Source organism: Sphaeramia orbicularis, chromosome 8 (assembly GCF_902148855.1).
Source record: "Sphaeramia orbicularis chromosome 8, fSphaOr1.1, whole genome shotgun sequence".
In the NCBI taxonomy this organism is placed as follows: Eukaryota; Metazoa; Chordata; class Actinopteri; order Kurtiformes; family Apogonidae; genus Sphaeramia; species Sphaeramia orbicularis.
The window spans coordinates 30,511,151-30,535,146 of NC_043964.1; the positions used below are offsets into that span (position 1 = coordinate 30,511,151).

A 23,996-nucleotide genomic window follows, 5' to 3' on the forward strand; every position below is an offset into this window, starting at 1 on the left:
ATTAACTTCTTAAATTCAAGCAAGTGCATTTTAACTCTCAAAAACCTAAACAGTCACTGTTAAACAAAGCATCTACTGATCTAAAATGTTTAATAGTCACTATTCCTATCAATGTATGTAAATAATTCAGGTAACTCAGGTTTCAGTGGCATCAGGTATGACTATGAATGAGTGAATTGGGAAACACCATCAACTTCTGCAACACTGACTCACCAATAAAACCCATGGAGTTTTACAAATGATAGTGGATGTAGATGCTTGTTTTTACATTCAGATAAAGGTATATTTTGTTGAAAAAGCTGCTTTTACTTCAGTTTCTGTGATCTGATATAATAAATTTGGTGTTTTATGAGCATCATATAGTCAGTAAATGAATTATAAGAAAATACCTGGTTTTCACTGAAAAAATGCAGAGGATAAAATAACGAAGGCATGCAGAAATGTCATTTTTATTAATGTGTTCCAAGGTTCTTCTTCATAAGCTGCCTGTTTTTTCCTATATTATTACTAGACTTATACTGTAATAGTGAGGAAAAAATAAATAGCAAACAGCAATAAAATAATTTGAAATATTATCCTTCACTCTCATCTTTCCTGTTAATTGTTAACATACTTCTTCCTGTAATTATTCATATTGTTACTGTGGTTTCTGTTCCCTCTGCAGGTTACTTGTGTGTTCATGTGGAGAAGGATGAGAGTCTGGGCACTACCCTGATTCTGACTTGGGTGCCCAACTCCCGCATCCAGAGGCAGGATGAGGAGGCGCTACGCTACATCACCCCAGAGAGCTCCCCTGTACGCAGGAACGCACGCCGCCGAGGCCGAAGGTACACAAGATCAGCACCGTTATCATAAATTCAAGTGAACCATCCTCCTGAGACCCTGCAATGCATTTTGTTCTCTGTAGTGAACAAGAGTTTCACAGGTTTACTTAAAAAAAAACAAAAAAACCCCAAAAAACTGCTGTCCACTGCAAAGGACATAAAAAATGTATCTGAAAAAAACAAACAGTTGCATCATGCTGTTTATTTAATGTAAAAAAAACTGCTAACTGGGTCTAAGGAGGATATAGTGTCTTTTGTTGTTTTATTTACATATCAGCCAACACAGTGGACACTCATGCACCATCCCATACACTGCAAGTCATACCATTACTGTCACTTTGCTGCATTTGATAAACTTGATCTGCAGTGACATGTTTGAGTGTAAATCAATTGCTAATTATTATTGTTACACTTTCTTAAACAATTAAAACTTTTTTGCATATTATCTCCATGAAGTGAGTAATAACTAGTGTTAGAGTGTGTTAAAATGTGGGAGAACATCAGATTAGCTACATTAAAAATGTTTTTATTTCATAGTTTTCACACATTATATCACTCTCTGATATTGGTTTTAAATACATGTTTTATTGCTTCAAAAGTTAAACACATGGTGTCCAGCTGACTGGATATTTTTGTAAATCCATGAAAAATATGTTCATTAAAAAAAATTCGATCACAATGTTTTTTTCATGTATAAAAAGGAATAAAAACCCCCAGGAAAAAAATCTTGACTAAGGTTCTCATAACTCATGCATGAAAGGGTTAAAATATGACAAAATGTGTGAAGCTTTTAAAACACAATCAGTGATATCTCAGTTAGAAATAACAATGTAAAACAGTGAGTCTGTAAAAACAAACCTCACACCAAGAAAAAAAAAGAAAAGATCTTCAAGGTTCCAGATTCCTTTTTTTTGTCATTGTATACACAGAGAACACACACTCACAATGAAATCTTGATGCGCTTTATAGAGCCAGTACTTCTTGAGTGAAAAAAGGAAACATACAATATGAAAGATATATATAAAATATCTTTCAATGCCATGGATGACACTGATTGTATTTAAAATCCACTGTCTCTCTCCAGACCTCACTCCCGACCCCCCGCAGTAGCCCAGGAGGAAGAGGAGGATGAGGAGCGGAGCCTGACCAGCAGCACCTCTGCAGACGGACACACCGTGGTGGTAGAGACAGGAGCAGATCCGTCCTCCCACCAACAGCTTCCCTCAGCGGGCGAGGAGGGCGACGAGGGCTCCTGCGAACTATCGGATGAAGTGAGTCGCGACAGCACCATGGGGTCGGACTCAGACACCTTCTCGTCCCCGTTTTGTTTGTCTCCAGTCAGCGAAGCCCTCTGTGAGAGCAGCGGGTCTGTCTTCCTGGACAATGAGAGCAGGTCAGTGATACTGGGGGTTATTTCATGAGTCTGCAATACTCTGAAACAAACAGGTTCTATTGAAAAAAATAAAAAAATAAAAAAAAATAAATGCACCTGAATGAGATTGTATTTTTCTTACAACTAGGTTTAAAAGTCTTCAAGCTTCAACAGCTGTAGCTTTAACGTTGTTACTCACCTCTGCACTAAACAAAGCAGTTACGTCTGAGAATCACTTTCATATCCAAGCTATATTGGTATTGTGACTGAACAGAATCCTAAATAGAATCAATGCTGGATCAAATCAAGTTGAACTGACAACTGAATTAAGGTAAAAAAATACATACATACATACAGTATTTAGATTAAATAGAGTTATTTGCCCTTCAGTTATTTGTCATGTTTATCTATCATCCCTTTGTAGCTGTTTTTATATTCTGGTAGTTTAGATTTTATAATTATTTTACCATATTTGTGCGTGATAATACTCTGGCCTCTCTGAACCTCATGTTGCTTTAACGTTTCTTCAAGAGTTGAGTGAAATACTGCATGTATTAGTACAGATCTCTAAAGGGATTCTTTTGGTGGACTCAGTATGATACTCTTCTGTTTGTCCATTATGAGTGGACTGTGGATTTTCTCTTTCACTGAAATGTTTCCACAGTTATGCAACAGATTATGCAAGTAAACTGTATTAGGTTTTTAAAAAAGGGGAAAAAATATATAAGATTGTCCATGTGGGAAAAAAACGGCAAAGACATTGAAGTGGTCTCTACTAATGTTCTGACCTGAGAGCAGTGGACGGCTTAAAGTATTTTGGGTTGTTTTTCCAATCAGATTTAAGGATTAGGGAATACTTGTAAATCCTCTAAGTTTACTAGAAAATTATATAAAGTATTGTGTATGTGAGACTGTAAGATGAGCTGCTAGAAAATCGCAAAGGCTTTTACGTATTATATGTTTAGTTTATGTCCTACTTTTGCTTTCTATTTGCAAATTACAGCGCGAGTTATGAGCAAAGTCTGCATCTATATTTAATCTCACTGAGGTCTGTACATCTAGTAATTTCCACAGCTGTAAATCCTAGAGCAACATGTCATAGTAGGAAGCGAACCACCCTTTCAGTTATTGTAACTGGCCACAAGGTGGAGCCAAAAAGAAACAAATCGATGGTTGAGGTATGGTTTACAGTCTCAGGCCACATGGTGGCTTATTGCACTACAATGAATGTCCCCAGGGAGTGGAGGCAGGTAGATTACTTCAAAAGAGGGTATGGATCTGAATTTAAGATGGGTGCGTTTAATTAAAGCAGCTCCCATTCTAAATGTTTTATAAAGTCACAGATGGTCCAAAATCAGTCCCTAAATCCTACAAACCTCAGTGCTTCCAGATTGTTCACTAATCAAGGGAGCCATCTGGACAGTGATTGTGTTGCTTTTCGGACCTCGCAGCCGCATGACTTTATGATTCCCTCCGTGGTTGTTTCCTCACACAGCTATTCGTCCTGATTCGCTGCCCAGAATGTTTGAGCCTGTGTCAGTGTGTATCAGGGAGAGTCAGTGTGTGTTTAAGCCTTTTTAACCACTCTCAGACCCCAGCTTGCTGTAAGTGCAGTCAGTGTGTGACTTGGCAGCGCTCTCTGCTTCACAGCTTCTAACCTTTACTCTGTCCTCTTCCTCGTCTCCTCTGTGCCTCATTCGCTGTTAGTATCTCTCCAGTTCTCTGGCACTCGGACTCATCCTTTGTGTGTCATCTCCCCTGTCTGATTTTTCCTTCCTCTCCTCTCTCTCCGTCTCTTATACAACACATACCTTTCACTCCTTACTTTGCATCTTTTCCTCTTCATCATTCAGTTCTTCTCAATATTGTTTCATTTGGTGTCGCCCACCTCTCAAATATCTCCCCCCCTCTTCCCTTCCTAAAGTCTGTGTGAAGCCCTTTGATTCCCAGTGCTCCCGGGGTTGTTGTGCTGGGCTGAATGTCAGCTCTCCGGATTAGAGGACTGAAGAGAGCAGAGCAGCAGCCAAAACCCTGGAACCCACTCAATCTCTCTTTCTCTCTCTCTTGCTTTAATTGACACTGTTAAGGGGCCAGGAACTGGAAACATGTCACTTGGAATCATTCAGAGAGAAAGAACTGAGTATGGGAGAGCAAGAGCGCATGAAAAGCGAGAGAAAGAAGAGAGTGGTGGGAGAGAGATTGTAAAAGAGAAATCCACAGCAATCTCTGTCATGTCTTTTTTTTTTTTTTAGTTTCTTCACAGTTCAACTACTGTTAAAGAATACTGCCCTCTCCAGGCTACAATCCTGGTTGTCTAAAGCTCAATTTTAACAGGGATTGAGTTTAATTGTTCCCAGCATTTTTCATTAAGAAATCTCCACTTCTAACTATTTGTTTTCCAGTGTTGAACAGTTCACTCAAAGGTTTTATGTTGTTGAGAAAATAAAGATAATCTTATTAATCACAATGAAATGTAGTTTATTATTACCTCTATCATGTAAGGCAACTTTCATCTTGTGTTTCTGTTAATTCTCCCAGGAAACCTCCATGTGAATAATCTTCTGTAAGTGGAAAGTCTAAACCAACGATATGATAATGTATTTTTCACACACAGGTTTATTCAACCTAGTCAGCAGAATAAAACAGTATTATATGTTTATGCAAAATAAGCATAAGTAGCTTATAATATTAAAGTTTTTGGACCAAAAATCTGTTTCATGCCCATATTTTACGGTACACGTGCAACCGAGTTATAGCGTTACAGTAACAGCACAAGGTGTTTTCAAATGTCTTTAACAGAAGTCATATCCATATGTATATTTAACAATTTTTGTGGTCAAATTTTAGGCTGCAAATATGTGATTTTAAAAATGAGTCACAATGTATTTAGTAATATTTAAACCACATGTTAATCTTTTCCTAACCCCAGCCAAAGTACTTTATTGCCTAAACATAAAAAAATATGGGAGTTGGTGTTTGAATTGCACTTTCTTCCTTTTGATGCTATCTATCTGCCCTACTTCTGACCACTGAAGTGAAAGCGAAGACAGACTAGATCCTTCATTGAGATTACAAGTACTGGTGGATTCCACAACATTTTTTCCAGCGATCAGGTTGGGTTGTATAAATTCTACATTATTTTTTCATGATGCATTTTTCTCCACCCTCCGTTTAATTTGCACTGACCACTTTCCAGTGTGAGCTTGCAGAACCCACACCACCACTACCCCTTTTTGCTCCGAGCCCTCCCCCATCTCTCTGTTCACCCCAGGGATTAGCTGAAGGGCCTGGCAGTCTCAGGAGGCCTGTAGAACTTGGTCCTGGTTCTCAGGGTGACCTGGCAGCACCATCCCCTGGGTAAAGCCTCCTGTATGTGGAAAGAGGTGTTATGAAGGGCCTTAGGGCAGTTTGATCTCACCCTGGCCTGGTGGGATATGGCAGTTAGAGGAACCTGACTCCATCAAAACAGCTTGTTTACAGAACATACTCTGTACTGTTTATATCTTAGCTGCAGTCGGACACATTTATCATGTATATATATTTTTTTTCTTAAACACAATGCTAAACACCAAGAATCATGTGCTTTCTTCCTACATTTTCCACTGTTTTTGAGGTTTATTTCAGTATGGAAAAACCTATGCACAAACAATTTTAAACTATACTTTAAGCGAGTGTGAAAAGTGGAGGAAGTGTCTGCTGTAAATGGACTCATAGGCCTTGTTAACACCTAGTGCTTGACAGTCATTGGAGTAATGAAAAAGTCAGTACAGTAGTCCTTTAAAAGAACCTTTGTATATTTCAGATTGCTTAACTCTCTTACCAGAGCTCTCTTCGCCTCTCTCTTCCAGTCTCCTAGTCTTCCACAGTCTGGTTTGTGGTGTGATACATGAGACAGAGAGCAGTAAATCACTAGATAGCAGAGGAAACAGTGCAGCTTGGATTGATCAGCCTTGTTATTTTCCCATCTGCTAACAGGGAAATGATTAGCCAGACATGATTGACTCAGGGTGTTATAGATTAGACCTGGCCTCCCAAGTCTTCTCAATAAAGCCAATTCTCCTTTCTGTAAAATTATAAGATTACTTTTGCCTTATAATATGTTTAGCCACAAAAATGAATGATTTATGATGAAAAAGTTTTAAATAAATTCTACATTTAACAATATGGAACACATACGTTCCTTTAGACTCCATCTCGAATGTCAGTGGGTTTAACGCATGTCTTTGTTGGTCTGTTTCTCAGCATTAGTATGTCTTGAGACGTGTTTAAGAGTGCATTATGGTCATTAGCTATGGTCTGTTTGCAGTGTGTGTGTGTGTGTGTGTGTGTGTGTTCTTACAATTAAAGAACGTGTGTCTGTTCGCAGTGGTGCAGGGTGTTATTGCATATTTGTGTGTGCCTCATGCATAGTTTGGTCCATTTCTGTGTTGTCACATGAATGTGTTCACACATACAGTGTGTGTACATGTATGTGTGCATTTGTGCGTCTTCTTTCTCAAGCTGCAGAGGAACTCTAAGCTCAAGTTTCAGTGCCGGGAACAACATGCTGGCCATGGGGGAATGACAGGGGAAATTGGACGGCAGACAGTGTGATTTGTGTGTGTACAGATTTCTTTATGTGTGTGTGTGTGTGTGTGTGTGTGTGTGTCTGTCCTCAGAAGCCTCCATGCATTCCTCCCATTCTCAGCCTCTTGGCAGAGCCATGTTGAGACGCAAAACAACAGGACAGAGCTGAGTTGTGAATAAACCTATATGTCTGCACAATTACCACCGGGCTAAACGCTAGTACCCACTGTCGACATGATGCTCATTATTAATGTACCATAGAGGCTTGGATGTGCATCTGAATGGAAACATAAGGAACACTGAAGGAATGCTGTCTGTGCAAAGTTCAGGCATTAGGAGTAAACAACATCCAAAGCCTCATTCCTTTTTATTTCTCAGAACATATGACTCCATTCCCCATTATCGCAATCCAGCAACGAAATTAACTATTTTATGTCCAACCATCCTACATCACTTTATAGATTCAACTCAGGAATAGTCTGTCCACTTCTGTTTTTCTCTCTAGGGAGCTGTGTGAGGAGTCCATGACCCACTCGGCTAGCTCCGCCTCCAGCCTAGACAGCCACGCCCCCTCCGAGAACAGTGGCCAATCACAGGTGGTGCGGTGGGAAGAGCAGCAGAAGGTGTTGGCCCTGGAGCAGTTGTGCGGTGTTTTCAGGGTGGACCTGGGTCACATGAGGTCACTGAGGCTCTTCTTCAGGTCAGGAATGGAGTCTAAAGGTCATGAGGGGGCACCTTGATTTTTATAGGATTAAATAAAGAAATACCAATGAAAATGTTTAAAAAAAAAATGGATACAAAATAAAATGGAATGACAAAAAAATGACTGATGGATGACACATTCCTTCGAATCTGGTTTTCCGAGTGTTATTTTCATGTCTTTTTTTTTTTTTTTTTTTTTTATTATTGTGTTCTGGTAGTGATGAGGCATGCACCAGTGGCCAGCTGGTGATAGCCAGCAGAGAAAGCCAATACAAGATCCTGCACTTCCATCACGCTGGGTTGGACAAGCTGGCTGAGGTCTTCCAGCAGTGGAAGTGCTGCCGGGAAACTCAGCTTAAAGACCAGGTCAGGTTACAATCCAAAGTCTAGTTTGGCATGTGGCTACGTGAGGAAACGGCTGTAAAAGATGTCTCAGCCTCTCCTTTTGTCTCAGTTGGTTTTTAAAATTAATTTGGCCCAAGAAGTTAATCACGTCCTCTGTTCATGAATTCCTTTCTTTCTCCCATCTTTCATTATCGCTACCAGGTCTCAGATGAGAAATCCTGCATGCAGTTTTCCATCCAGAGGCCCACCCTGCCGTCAGCTGAGACCCACCCGGAGGAAAAGCTTTATCGGCGGCTGGATGTCACCACCTGGCTGCGTCACCTCAACCAAAATGGACAAGTGGAGGAGGAGTATAAACTACGCAAGGTACAATAGCGGAGGATTTATGTAGACATTCATGTTTTTAGAACCCTGTGGAGTTGGTCATTACACATTTACAGTCATGACAGTGGTCTGATGGTCTGACCTACTGCTCTGTACAGTCAAGCCTCACATTTTCTTGCATTTTCCTTCCAAACAAACATACTGAAAGTCATTGTGAAAGTCAGCTTCACCTCAGTGTGTAAACTTTCAGTTTTAATCAGCACCCCCTTCAGTAGCTAATGAGAGGGTTGGTCTTGGCCAATGTCCCCCTGTGAGTCATTTGACTTCTCTGGGATTGACTCAATTGAAGGTTTACCATCTTACTGAAATGACTCAGCGGCAGTTAGACTGTGACCAAGACGTTTCCTCAGTAAACATGCAAGTGCATAAAGAGAACATTGCTGTTTTTGCTGGACATGCAGGTTTGACTGTGTTTGCTTTTAGGGGTTTCAGATTTACAGCTTTTGCAATGCTGAAAAAACATTACATTGACTGTAGTTTGGGAAGGAGGTAGATGTGTGCAGAGATTGTATCCTCTGCATTCTTAATCTGCAGGATTTAGTTTCTGTTTGCAGTCTGGAAGCCAGATTAAAGAGAAAAAATGTGAGGAGAAAGACTTTTTTTTAAGTTCCCATATCAACAATATAATCAAAATGTTGAAAATAAAGTCATTGGTCCCAGGCATGAAAAGTAAGTCAGGTTTCTCTGTTCAAAACATGACAAGAAAAGCACAAAATGTGAATATATATATATATATATATATATATATATATATATATATATACATACATATATATATATAAAGGAATCAAGTGCTCTTCAAGTGAAATGAATGAAAAACAAAAGAGCAAAAAAGACGAGTAAAACAGTGATCAATGGACAAAAACTTAGTTTCATGAAAATGAATATATGTTTAGACAAGGAAGATTATTATTGTTTTTAATTATTTAAGGAGAAGGGGTGGGAGTTTATAAGTTATACGTCTTCTCACTCCTTTTTGAATATGTATTATTTGTCTTATGTTTAAATGTTTTGTTTGTTTATTTTTCTTCTTTATTGACATTCATATTCAAAATAAATCCATCAGTCAGTCAATACTGGTCAACTGGCCTTGGCGATGGTATCCCTGTTGATAGTACAGGATTACTTTTCTTTTCTTTTTGCACTACGTACTTTTTGAACATTGACTATTGGTATTAATGGTACTCTTTTGTTTCTTTCTGCTATCCTTTACTTTGAGACATTTCAACATTATTCTCAGTATCTGGATGTTAAAAATCCTTAACCTTATAACACCAAACGTATCATATTGGATACATGATAATAATAATAATGGGTTTAATAATGGGTTAAATATATATAGCGCTTTTCTATGAACGCATACTCAAAGTGTGTACAGTGGATCCATTATTCATTCACTCACACATTCACACTCTGGTGGTGGTAAACTACATATGTAGCCACAGCTGTCCTGGGGCAGGCTGATGGAAGCATGGCTGCCAATTCGTGCCTACATGAGTTTTAAAGCCCTCTATATGATCAGTGTGATACTTTTTTTCTTGAAAAACCTGATGTATACAATTAGATACATGCAATACATTGACAATCCACCAGGGTGGAAAAATTTAGCTCACAAGAGGCCTTTCTGGTGACACTACAAGATTGTCATTAATGAGGAGGGAGGCAGAACTTTGCCAATTTTGAAAAGGAATTACCATTTTGTTAGACAGGTTTGTGTTATATTATGTTTTTGTTTCTTCAAAAGTAATAATATTTGAGCATTGAGATCCGATTAAATATGATACAAAATGAAAACTCATACATGGAAATTGATATTTGAAAAAAAAAAAATGGGGGTTGTTCAGAAGGACCAATAAAGGCTCCAGTTTCAAAGAACTGGAATTTTCTGTCAATGATTTAATGGTTCAGGCTTTACAGGGTTAAGCTGTCGAAAGGTGTAACTCAGAGGACTACTGTATACAGATACTTGGCCTGTCACTGTTAACATGTCGCTGCGGAAAAGTAAAGTTAAAATATCACTGCCATGGGAGTTGCTGTGTTGTTTTTGTAATGAGCCATGGAGTAAAATAGTAGAGTCACATCTGACAGAACGGCAGTCGGTATTCAACCCCTCCTCTATCCAACCTCTCTGAAAACACCTGTGATGAGCCATCGACTGAGTGATTTTCCGTCACTGTGGTAAATTTTTCCACTGCCCGTAAATAGAGCCAAGAGGCTGTGCAGAAGTCTTGTTTCCTTTCAGACCCCTTGAACTGCAATATGCTGAAAGGTAATTATGCAATTTTTGCAGAGTGGCGCCCACACATTGTCACACGCTGAGGGTTTAATATGGTACTTATATTCACAGGGTTCCTTTTTTGCTTTTTTTGCCATTTAAATGTTTGAGAACACTCCTTTTTTTTTTGTTCTTCCTTCTCCTCTCCTTCTTCAGGCCATCTTCTTCGGCGGCATCGACCCATCCATCCGCGGCGAGGTGTGGCCGTTCCTGCTGCACTACTACAGCTATGACTCCACCTCCCAGGAGAGAGAGGCCTGGAGACTACAGAAACGTACCCACTATCATGACATCCAACAGAGGAGGTGGGGAGCAGGGAGACAAAAAAGAAAAAAAAAAGATATGTGTTGGTTTACGGGAGCAGGTAGATTTCCCGACATGTCAACCGATAGCAATCAATTTAGTTTAAAGGATCCTAACAGAGACACAGTAGCGTTCTTGACACTGCAAAACGGCAGATAAACCGTCACACGGCTGCAGTATTGGCTGCCAAATGCTCACTCAGTCAAACATTAAACCATATGTGAGTCTATTGTGGCTTCTCATCACATGCGCTCAGCAATCAATAGGCACAATCGGGGAAGTGTTAAGGGGAGGTGCCGGGTGTGAAATAAAAGGTCTCTGGAGAAAAAACATGTCAGCGCTTATCAGATCATACTCATGTCAGAAGGAGGAGGGGAGAAAAACAGCATTGGTACGCACTGACAGCCACGTGCACACACCTCCGCACACACACACACACTTGAGTCCTGATTTGTCGCCACAACCGAGTGTCCACATATTTTCACATGTAGTGGCTCTGTGTCTGTAATAATGAATATGATAATTGGACAGGTTTCTCCTGCATGGCCCATTAACATTTGGAGTCTATCAGAAAGTCTTATCGAAGTCAGATAATTAGAGCGCTTGTCCTGACTCTGTGGATTCCCTTAAAGACCTTTCGACTCTAGCAGCCTCCAGAGCCACTAGTTGATCATTAGGAGCAAGGATACATGTCACTGCTCCTGTTCCTCGATTCCTAACCTTGTCTCCTTTTCTGAGATGTGAGAGTAGATATGCAAGTAGAAGCAATGCAGGTTCAACCGGTAAATATAGTTTCGATTATTGATGAGTGAATGCGACTGAGGTTTTACCATTACAGAAAACACTGCACGAGGAAAAGCTTTGTAGTCATTTTCATTATGTTTTTTTATTTTATTTTATTTTATTTTGGAACAGCAGTTTATATTACAGGGTATAACATACATACAATATCAAGAGCAGTTTTGGACCCACTGCCATGCACATATATATTTTTTTTTTTATTGATTTATTTTGAATATGGAAATGACACAGGCTTCCTGATTGCTACTAATTGACTTCTTTGCACAACATAATATAGAAATGAAAATTCAAGGAAGCATAAAATAATAACACACACAAAAAAGAAAAAAGTCATATTTGAAAAGGAGTGAGAAGAAGTATGGCTTATTAGCTCTCACCCCTTTGTCTAAACCAACAATATGTGCATATATACATACATACATATACATACACACATACATGTATACACATTGACATATGTCATCTTATACATATGTGTACATGCACATACACTCATATATACATGTACAAATACACTGATACATACATACACATATACATTCACATAGGCTTCTCTGCCTCTAATCTCTATGCCATATCAATGAGTAAATGACAACAGTCAGTAATGAGAATTATCAATTATAACTGCTAAACAAAATATCTTTATATATTTTCTTAAACTGGTTAATATTTGGACTTTGCTTGAGTTCCTCACTTGGATTGTCCCATAACTTGACACCAGAAATAGATAAACAAATACTTTTTAAGGTTGTTGTCCTGTTTTTGATTTTGAAGTTATCTTCCCCTTAAGTTTCAATAATTATATATATATTGGGAGAGAAAACGTGTACAAATTGACCAAAAAATAAAAAATAAAAATCAGGGAGAAGGGATTAGATGAGGTTAAAAACTATAATAAATGCAGAAACAGTGAGAATCAGGTAAAGTCAAAGTTACAGTTCAGGCTTCATGTTTTTTTTAATATGATTTTGCTGTTTATTTGCCATTTCCTCTTTTTATTTTATACTAATGGGAAGAAAAATACAAAAATCATGTGGTTTATTTGCAGAAAAGAGGAAGTCAGCTGTATTTCCATTTTTGTCACCTATGCTTCATAATCAAGCATCTTTTCTTATGTTTAGTAATTCAGGGAATCTTTTGCCCACTCTAAGGACTCTTTCTGTTGCACAACCTTCACCCACAGATCTCAAATATTGTTCATGACCTGTGTCTTTTTGTTTTATGGCGGGGGTGAAAGGATCAGGAGCAGTCGAGCGATGAGGAGGAAATGAGGTTAGAGGCAGATTGAGAATGACGTGCGGGAAAGGTTTTTAACTGGAATCAAACTGGGGAAGTTGCGGTTTACAGTTGGCAGTCTTCAGCCCAACTGGGATCATTTTGAACTCCAGTTGAAACAGCTTCTATAAAGGGCACAGTAATGGAGTCGTTAATGATATATTACTTGTCATTGAGTTTTATGGGGGCTTTATTACATCAGTGTTTGTTTTCTTTTTTTTTTTTAACTGTTTTATTACCATTTCCTGTTGAGTTCTGTATATTTAAGAGGTCTACATTAACCCTCAAAGACCTAAAAAGACCTCAGGCGACCCAAAGCATCTGCTACTCTGAAATGTTTAACAAATTTTGAACCATTAATCATATCGATGCATTTTAATACTTCATGTTAAATGCAGTTTTACAGGTTTTCAGCTTTCTAATATGACCTATTTGGATGTTCACAGGCTCCACAGTGAACATGGAAACACTTGTTGAACTTTGACTTATGAATAAAACCCTTGTAGTTTGACAAATGGAAGTGGTTATAGACATTTGTTTTTACATTCACTTCAAGATTTTATTCATAAAGTCACTTTTTTCCATCTCTCAATATCATATCCTTTGAATTTACTCTGCACTTTTATAAACATCGACATGATCAGTAGATTAATTGTAGGAAAATACATAATTTTCATAAAAATGCAAAATGCAGAGGATAATATTATAATAAATAACGATAAATCCCTGAGGAAATGGTTAAATATAGTTAAATATTCCTTTTAAAAGTCGCTACAAAAATAGTTCTTGGGCATCAGTATGTATCCTCTACTTGATTAAATAAGAATGATATAAAGATACAAAACAAATTTTTATTTCTTTATTTAACCCTTATTGAACCCATAAAAACCCAGTGCTACTTCTGTTGCAGTTCCCAAATGAATTTTTCCCCATTTCTACCTTTCTTGACTGATTTATCACCAATTTTTTTTATTAATATTATCCTCTTTCTCTGGCATTTTTGGTGTAAATCATATTCTTTCCTACATTTAATTCACGGATCATATAGATGTTCATGAAAACTCAGAGTAAATTCAAAAGCTAATTATATCAAAACAGAGAAAAATGAAGAAAATGTGACTTTTTCAGCAAAGATATTGCTAACGGAATGTAAAAACAAGTGTCTCCATCCACTGTCATTGGTCTAACTCCAGGGGTTTTACTGGTGAATCAATGTTATAGAAGATGACGGTGTTTTACACGTCCACTATGGAGCCTCTTCACATCCAAATGGGTCATATCTAAAGACCATGAAAAGATGACAAACTGCATTTTACAACAATTTTTCCTCTGTATTTAACCATTTTTGAGTGATTTATCACCATTTATTGTAATAGTATCCTCTTTATTTTGATTTTTTTTTTCAGTATAAACCACATATTTTCCTATATTTAATTCATTGATCATATAGATGTTCATAAAAGCTCAGAGTAAATTCAAAGGTTATTATATCAAAACAGAGAAAACTGGAAAAAAAGTGACTTTTTTAGTGAATTAAACCATTAATTGAACATAAAACAAGTGTCTCCGTTCACTGTCATTGATCCAACTCCATGGGTTTTACTGGTGAATCAATGTTGTAGCAGATGACAGTGTTTCCACGTTCACTACGAAGCCTCTTTATGTCCATCTGGGTCATATCTAAAGACCATGACAAGACGACAAACTGCATTTTACACCAATTATTTACATGTATTGATAGGATTAGTGGATCAACAGGTATTAAATAGTCTATATCTGTAGATGGTTTGTGTCGCTGATGGATGTTTGGGTCTTTATAGGTTAACAAGGTAAGTTAGTTGAGAACTGATTACTGAAATAACTGTTAGTGCAGGTAAGTGCCTTGTATTAAATAACTACACTCCGATATAATATTTCCACATCCACAACTGCTTCCTGACATCATCAAAAGCATGAAGTGATAAAAACATGTAGTAAACTTCGGAGTCGCACCCTCAGGAGAGACAACAAGACACAGAAAGGTACCTGGGAGGGTCCAACAACACAAACATGGCGCTGTGAAACTAAACGGTTGCATGGCGTTGCATCAGGTGTGCGCTCATTATTCCTGGTGGGGCTACATGGAAAACAAACAGTGTTAATTAAATCCCTTCAGCTTGTTAGGACTTGAGTACATTAGTATCATACACAGAGTACATTGCTAATATAGCAGCTTACACTTTCAGAGATAGATTGGGGTTTTATGGTTGTGGTATTATCCTCAGTGGAGTGCTCGACAGTGAAATACTTCTTTAGTCCAATGCTTGCCCACCTCCACCTTCTTTAGCTCATTTGCAGTCAACCATTAGCATTTTACACCAGAGTAACATTTAAGGCAAAAAAAAAAATCAGGTACTTTTTTTATTATAATAAGCATGCTTTTCCTTAGAGACACATACAATAAAAGTTTCTTCAACTCATTTCCTCTTGTACTTTTAACTATTAACTTGACTCTCACTTTATTTTGGGGTGTATCCAGGTTGTCTATGAGTCCAGAGGAGCACAGTGAGTTCTGGAGGAAAGTCCAGTTCACAGTGGATAAAGACGTGGTGAGAACAGACCGTAGCAACCACTTTTTCAGAGGCGAGAACAACCCCAATGTGGAGATCATGAGGTGAGGCCACCCCCTCATCGTTTTTCCCGCTTCCTCCCCCCTTTTTTTTTTTTTTTCTCCCCTCTCACTTGCACATCTCTTCAATCTGGCCTCTCCTTCTGTCACCTTCGCCCGATCCATCCTTATCGTTCTTATTCCGCAGCTCGACGCACAGGCGTACCTATTCATTTCATATTCTGAACCCTGGGGGACCTGCAAATGAGTTTCATGCTTTATTGACTCTGACTAAGCCGTCTGAGCACTTTTGATGCATACTCAAAGCTAATGGCTTTCTAAACGAGGAGCAAGAGGATTTAAATAGCATATTAGTTTAGTGACTCTCATCGAGGCTCCTGGTATTTGTCTACGTATTATGTCTTGTGCTGTATCTGGGGGAGGGGTGATACCACTGCGGCTCATGCACACTTATCTCTTGGTTTCTCAGTTTTCACATCTGCTGAACTGATATGAAACAGATATTCCGTTTTTTTTTGGGGTTTTTTTTGGCACATCATCTGAACTCCTTATCAAACCACTCAAGTGTGCGCTTCTTCAAAAAGAAAATGAGGAAGAAATAGTTGTGTCTCTTCTTATATCACACTCAAACAATAAATTGCCCTTCCTTTATTAATGCATTACTCATTAATGCAACTAAGTGGTGCAAAGGATGTTTTTGTAGTTATATAGAATAGAATAGAATAGAATAGAATAGAAGCTTTATTGTCATTGCATAATAAATTCAACGAAACTGTTCATGCCCCCCACACAAAAAACCACAAATAACATTCAAACTACACACTTCCCACTCATAAATACATTCAACAAGCACAACAAACACAACAAACACATTAGTATTCAAATACTTCTATATAAAAGTGCAACTATATAAAAAAGTGCATCTGTATAAAAGTCCCCTGGCTTGGATGAAACTAATGCAACTAAGTGCTGCAAAGGATGTTTTTGTAGTTGTATCTGTATGCAAAAAAAAAAAAAAAGAGAAATGATCATTAATTAGCTCCCTGGTTACCAGAGAAGTTGGCATAGCAACCTCTAAAGCAGGGCTTGCAGTGTTTTTCTGGGCATTACCAGCAATGCTGAAACACATGTTGGATCATTCAGAGTGTTTGGGTGGGACCATACTTCTGTGTGGTTTGGCCGGGCTTCACTATCCTGAACATGCCTATAAAAGGAGCTGTCAATAAATGCACACTTCCTGAAAAAAAAAGAGCCGAAGTTGAAACATTTATTACACCTTTAGCCCTTTTGTATTAGAAGTGTTGTTTTCTGCTGAGATGTTACAACAGCACTAAGATGTCCACGGCTGATCTTGCTCCAGGCGAATTCTGCTCAACTATGCAGTGTTTAATCCCGACATGGGCTACTGCCAAGGCATGTCTGACCTGGTGGCCCCCCTGCTCACTGAGATCCAGGATGAAAGCGATACCTTCTGGTGCTTTGTCGGCCTCATGGAGAACACCATTTTCATCAGCTCGCCCCGTGACGAAGACATGGAGAGGCAGCTGGTAGGAGGTTTTCCTGCGTTGTCTTTAAATGTCAGCTTTTTTTTTTTTTTTTTTTGGATAAAGAAAGGTTTAAAAATTGTGTTTGTAAGATGCGTGTACCCTCTCCGTCTCGCCTTTAGATGTATCTACGGGAGCTGCTACGTCTCATGCAGCCGCGCTTCCACCAGCACCTGACCAGGCTGGGGGAGGACGGCCTGCAGCTGCTCTTCTGCCATCGCTGGATACTGCTGTGCTTCAAGCGAGAGTTCCCCGACACGGAGGCTCTGCGCATGTGGGAGGCCTGCTGGGCGCACTATCAGGTCAGTGCAAAGTCCGAACGACTCCTTTGCATACACTAGTTTGTAAAGAAAGCTTTGCATATGACTGCACGGGGGTGTTTCGAAGTATTTTGTTTCACCACAGCACTAAATATTTGAGGGTTTTATCAGGATGTGTGCAGAAAGCCAAAGAAAGAACCTTCTATAAAGCTGCAAAAATACCTCTTGAACTGTGTGTTAAATGTGGATGCGACAATAATATTAGGAACAATGTAATATATCTTAAAATCTGCCTTTTTTAAAAAAAAATAATTTATTCTTTATTGACGATTTCTACCACCATTTCTTTACCTGTTTGGTACAGATCTCTGAAATACCAGTTGTAGTTGTACACAAAATAAAATAAAAAGCATCTATGTACAATTAGGGAATATTCTTTTCCCTTAAGAAAATAAACACAAACCAATGTGCTCTGAAGATAAAATCAAGCCTTTGGGGCATTACACATTGAATCCATTGAGATAAACTGTTCCACCATATGATTAACAAGTCAATTTGTCCATGTTGTAAACGTCCATTCATTGAACGTTGGACTCTTCTGCAATAATCACTTCCAGTAAGAGCCTTTTTAACTGCAACCAACAGGATGTTCATTAAGTATTTGTCTCTTTTTTGCCATTTATGAAAAATATTCCCAACATACATAATTTTAATCTCAAGTGGCAACTCCACTTTAAAAATGTATCTCTGCATTTATGTATCCATCCATTAGTCTTTGGTAACAGGACCCAGAAAACATGATAATGATTTGCATTTTGAATAGCACATTTACTCCAATCTAAACATTTTTTGTTATTTTTTCTTTTGATTTTTCTTTATTTTGTTCATTTTACAAGTGTGTGAGATGATTTAGTTGTACACTACACTGACAAAAGTATTGGGACACATTGCATTCAGACGTTTTATTGTTAAAAAGGGACTGAACTACAAAAACAAAACTGACAAATGTCATGATAGAATTTTGTGTCATGGTAAGTATAATTGTAATGAATGCATTTATTTCATATTTAGGGTTAAATTTGTTTACTTTGTCATCTAAAATGCTGCTGAAGTTTTACTTAATTTTACCCAGCGTTGAATCTTTTTAAGTGTCATTATTGTTTTAAATGTTCTACCTCTACATTTCTGAAATATTTGTCACATTTTGGCCATAAATAATTTTCTTAAATCACAAGTAACGTCTGGTTTTTTCATCTCCAAACAAATAGTAACACTGACATTTTATTATTATTATTTTATTCAATATTTAAAATAATCAAGAATGTGAAGTTCTATATATCCCAATATTTTTTTCAGCATAGACCTGACCAATTTTTATTTATTTTTATTTTGTTGCTATTTTATTTTTGAGGTAACATCAGGAAAGCCTTGATTTACAAAAGGGAAAAATCTAACATTCGGCTTAAATTCATTTCAGTTTGGTTGATTTTAGTGATTAACTAATAGTAAAGTACAACTATGTGCCTCAACAACAGTAGTGCTCAGTTCTGTACACTTGTGTGTTTTATTACATACACATTTTTAACACACTGACTGGACTCCCAATGAGAATTTGATGCTTGTGAATGTTTTTTTTTTTTTTCCCCATCCTGGCTGCTGTCCTCTGCCAGAGTCTCGTAGATTTGCGTCTGTCGTGTTCGCTCCCGCGACACAGAAGCTTAACACGTCTCCTCGCTGTAGCGGAGTCAAATGTCAGTTGTCCTGCTTCATACCATCTGTTCAGATTCCCTGTGAAATGTACTGGAGGTGTCGACAGAAAAAGTAAAACCTCTTTTTAGGTAGTGAAATGTCACGTACTGTCATTAATTTCTGATGGTTTATTTGATTCCAGTTACAATGGCTTCTTGATTGACCCAACATAAAATATATTATCATTAAGTGTATTTATACATGAGTTGAGTACAATTTTACACATTTGTCTGTGAAATTCATACATAAATATAAATATAAAACCTCGCATACATAAATAATAATTACATGAGAGACGCAGTGCAGCCCTTTGTTCAACACATTGTAATTGCATATTTTAAAGAACTAAAATGCAGCTTTTATTCAGTCATTCATTAATTTTACACAGCTCTTTAGCCCAATTCTTCTTTAGCTTGACTTTAACACCTTCTACCCATTAATTCACATTTTTAACTAATATATCCTCTTAATATGAAGTCTTTTGTATTGAATTTTAATGATAATTTGCATAATTCACGTGTCTGTTCTTTGTTTTTCCTTGTTCTGTGTTAACATTCACATTGTGCCCTGCAGCAAGGACACGGCTGAATCCAGTGATTTAAGAAACCTCACTAAGTCTAATTTTATTTTAGACTTTAAAAGCTTCTTCGTAAACGCCTTTCTTTGTCTTTGTAGACAGACTACTTCCACCTATTCCTGTGCGTGGCCATCATCGTTCTCTACGGCGAGGACGTGACGGAGCAGCAGCTTGCCACCGACCAAATGTTACTTCACTTCAGCAACCTCTCCATGCACATGAATGGAGAACTGGTGCTCCGCAAGGTAACACAGACGGTCCACAGCCTTGGGTTGTTTTTTTTTTTTCATGCTCTGTTAGTCTCCATTACCTTATGAATACAGGATCTGCAGGTTCCACTTCTACATATTGCATCAAAGCAGCTCTGATAAAGTGTAACCTGCCCACAAAGGCCTTGAGGTGCTGGACAGGACGCGTCCATGCCATGCAGAGGATTTATGATCTGCATCGCTGCCGCTACACTGTGTGTGTCTGTATCCTCATGTTTATGGATTCTGTGTTAGCGCTCCTTCAACCACAGGCAGTGGGTTCACGTTAGCATGCAGCCAGTGTAACTCCAGAGATTTTGCATCAGTGATTCAAGAGCAGGGTTTGTACCTTTAGGTAAAAGAATGCAATGCTGACCTTGACTGTGTTTTGTTTTCTTTTTGCTTAGATTCGAGGCTATTGATGTATCTGAATATTCACTGTTTTTCATAACTGCAATTATCTCTTGCTTCTTTAACTGTATCTGTTTTTTAAATTCTCATTCTTTGCAACACCTTTATCTCTTTATATTCACTGACTTTTTTTTGTCTCTGTTATTATAGTTTTCAATAAAGTCCTGCACTGGTTTTTGATTTCACCTTTTTTTTTTTTTTTTTTTTACAAATGTGTAGGTGCTTTCATTTTTATGTAGAATATTTGGCTAGTTTTAGTTTTTCAGGAATTATGAGGAAAACCTTGACTTACAGACACTGAAAAATGTAGGATGAAAAAACTCATTAATAAACAATGGCCTCATGTTCAATGCCATTTGATTCTTGCACTAGAAACATTGAAGGAAAACAAAGCTGATTTTATGTCCAGTTCTGTTTTTAGTTTCATTTAGTGCATTTTCCCATTTTAATTTTTTTTAGTTTTTCCCGTTTTTGAAAATTCCTGTTCTAGTTTTAATATAGTCAGTGATTTTTTTTTTTTAACTGTAGTAACCTTGGCCACTTGTCCTACTTTTCCAGGCTCGCAGCCTTCTCTACCAGTTCCGCCTCCTACCCAGGATCCCATGCAGCCTACATGACCTCTGTAAACTGTGTGGCCCAGGGATGTGGGACAGCCGCTACATCCCCACTGTGGAATGTTCTGGAGAACACCCAGACTCACAGAGCTGCCCCTATGGAGGCACCTCCACCCCACAGCCCTCCTCGCCCTCCCCATCGTCCACACCCTTGCCCTCACCAAACCCCACCCCGACGCCACCACCGGAGGGCAAGAAAGGCTCCAAAACCCGGGACATTTTCACCTTCCGGAAACAGTCCTGAGGTGGAGGTTATGGGACTCTTTAGATTTGTTTTTTTTATTCTGTTAGTACAGCAGGGTTTGGATCCATGTGCTGGATTCCTGAACTGTTTGCCGCCCCTCTACACAGACCCTCCTCCTAGTTTTCAGTCACTATCCGACTGAGCATTTTTGTTATTCGATCCTTTTTTGTGGTGCAGCGTGGAACACTGCCTTATCAGAATGTTGGCGGCGTTCAGAATCGCACAAATCTGCAGTAAGGACGATTTCTGTGTTTAGGCCTCGGTTCAAGAGGCTACATTTCTTTTGGAGCAGAAGAGACAATCACCAGCCATTGTGTTGGTCTGGAGCAACCTCAGGTTTGAGTCTGTTGCTGGCCTGGCATACTTCCAACGCGCTTTATGGGCAGGGGTTGCATCAGGGTCTGAAGCAACCAACCGGCCTGGATTTGCACAGACTCGAACCAAGGGTCGGATAAAACTGGAGATTCATTCACAGGACTTGAACGTGAAGTGCTCACAATTGAATATTTGTGTGAATATCATATTATAAGTGCATATTTCAAAGCAGAGCAGGTATTTTTAACATGAAATCTAAACCCTTAGTGACGACAAAGAAGGGTTAACCTACAAATAAGATTATAAATGAATAACTGATGCTGTTAAGTTTGTTTAAATTACATTTTTCAACATGTCTTATCAGCAGTTACCAATATTTAGCAATATAATATCCTTGCATGAAGCGATTCTTTACATATAGAGGGCACAACATGTGTTTTGAAGAGCAGGTCTGAATGTGTTCATATGACAAATATTCACATCATGATAGGGCTCCGCATATTTCCTCAACAGGTCATACAACAAAACAATCTGATTTCTTTCTGTTTCTAAATGTGTTTCCCGACTGGTGAGAGGAAGCGAGCCGCATGTTTCCTCTTGATAAAGTCAGACTGATGTTCATGTTACCTGTTGAGCAATAGGAGATTTAGCATTTACACATTACCATCAGGAGATCTAAATGAGTTTCCTGTCTGAAACTCATTTACATGTGGCACCGTAGTCTGCCACAAAGCTTAAATCATGGTTTTGTCCTGACAAAAAATTGATGGCTTTCTGTTTTACTTGAATTTTTTGTTTTTTTTGTCTTCTGTGTTGAACCGTGTTTAGACAGAGATGTGAAAAATCCTCAGCACAGTGTACTTTTTTTTTTTTTTTATCCAGCATTCTCTCCACCTGAAAATGAATGGAAATGTCAACAAGGCACTATCAACACTAAGATTCAGTCCACATGAATGTATCTGCTGTTTGCTTCTTTTCTCACTCAACAACAGTATGAAACTATTCAGTTTGTGTATTTGTGTGTGTGTGTGTGTGTGTGTGCGTGTGTGTGTGTGTATAAACTGGAGTGACCTCTAAACATCTGGTAATGAGTTGGAGAACAGGCATAGACAGCCTCCCCCTGACCAGTCCCTTAAATTATAGCAGTCATCAGGAGGAAACCTGGGACAGAAAACAAGAAAGAAAAAACTGAGTTTGGACTCTTCACAGAAAAAAAAAAAATACAGGAAATATAAAGAGGAGACTATCTTATTGGACCATTTTTGAAGTGTTTGACTTCTGTTCAGGGATGGGATACACAGTCTGCACGATGCTTCTGTGATTTGCAAATCCCAGATGTTACCACCACTCAGAGACTTCCCCTGAGAGCGTGAGTGACACTCCTGTGGGTGAAAACATCTTGAAATTACTGCTGAAATGTAACATTTAAGACCCTCCATCAGGTTTCCTCCTCCCTCTCTTTCGCTCTCCCACTGCCTCTCCTTCTCTCTTGTGGTCTCTCGCTCTCTCACTCAGCGAGCAGTCCCTGCAAATGACATTCATAACAGCTCCTTTTCCTATTAGTTATCATGTGCAGCTGCTCGCTCAAAAAGCCCACAGAGTTTGGGAGATTGGGCGGCCGCATGAGAGTGAGCTAAATCAGAAATGCCTAGTGGGAAAGTACCTTTGCGTGTGTGTGTGTGTGACTAGATGAACTCATGAATATAATTTCAGTGAATGAAATTAAATCACATTGTCCTCACAGACACTGCAAATCACAAGCATAATGAATGACCACCCCAATTTGAAGGGGTTGGGATCAGTCATCACTGAATGTACAACGTTGCTGTTAAACTCCATTATACGTTGATGTATTACTGTGCACATCACAAAGTAAGGAGCCTATTCTTACTCTTGGTATTAATAAAAATGCACTCATACTTTTGTGAAAAATCTGTAGGTGTCTTACTCAACACCAAATTGTAAATTAACAGGAAATGGGATAATTCAACTACAGTCGAGTTGGGAATTACACACTACCCGTCAGGTAAATCCAGGTATCTGTATTAACACGGTCACATCCTCACCATCACAGTAACAGTGAATGATTCATAGCAAACCAAAAAACATTCATGGCATTAAACATTTATGGTAAATTATAAAGAGTTATGCTGGTTGTAAAAGAGGGATTTTTTAATACCAGTAATAAAATAATGAATTAAGTACATGAGTGGTGTCCCTCCATCCTTTGTTATATTTTATTCAAATGATTTTCTTGAATCCCTGTTTGTAGCTACACAGGTCTGACAAAGGTAATGCTTTGTACTAATGTCTTTTCAACATTTATTTTTATTTTTCTGAACACTGATGTTGACAAGGTTGAAAGACTTTGAAAACTATTAAAAAAAAACAAACAAAAAACAGAATACAAAGTAAGACTTGCATCTTTCAGGCTTATGCCAGGAAACACACAGGTTCCAACATGCAAGAATAGCAGCAGATTTATTCAATAAAAGTCATATAAAGTGTCTGAAATGCCTTACAGTGCCCAAGTAACCACATAAAGAAATATCAAATACGATACTAACTATAAATAATTG

The 23,996-nt window shown here is 38.3% G+C and overlaps 1 protein-coding gene across 1 annotated transcript in view; it reads left to right on the top strand.

Annotated features, from left to right (window-relative positions):
• The window catches only part of tbc1d16 (TBC1 domain family, member 16), a 29,626-nt gene extending 6,003 nt beyond the window's left edge, over positions 1–23,623 (top strand). The window contains exons 3-13 of the mRNA XM_030140559.1: positions 665–827; positions 1,909–2,217; positions 7,268–7,462; positions 7,683–7,830; positions 8,011–8,175; positions 10,625–10,773; positions 15,366–15,500; positions 16,816–17,002; positions 17,122–17,301; positions 19,684–19,830; positions 20,803–23,623. Of these exons, the coding sequence (XP_029996419.1) occupies positions 665–827; positions 1,909–2,217; positions 7,268–7,462; positions 7,683–7,830; positions 8,011–8,175; positions 10,625–10,773; positions 15,366–15,500; positions 16,816–17,002; positions 17,122–17,301; positions 19,684–19,830; positions 20,803–21,102 (2,078 nt within the window). The 3' untranslated portion in view covers positions 21,103–23,623. The remainder of the gene's footprint in view (positions 1–664; positions 828–1,908; positions 2,218–7,267; positions 7,463–7,682; positions 7,831–8,010; positions 8,176–10,624; positions 10,774–15,365; positions 15,501–16,815; positions 17,003–17,121; positions 17,302–19,683; positions 19,831–20,802) is intronic.
• Positions 23,624–23,996: the final 373 nt, after the last annotated feature.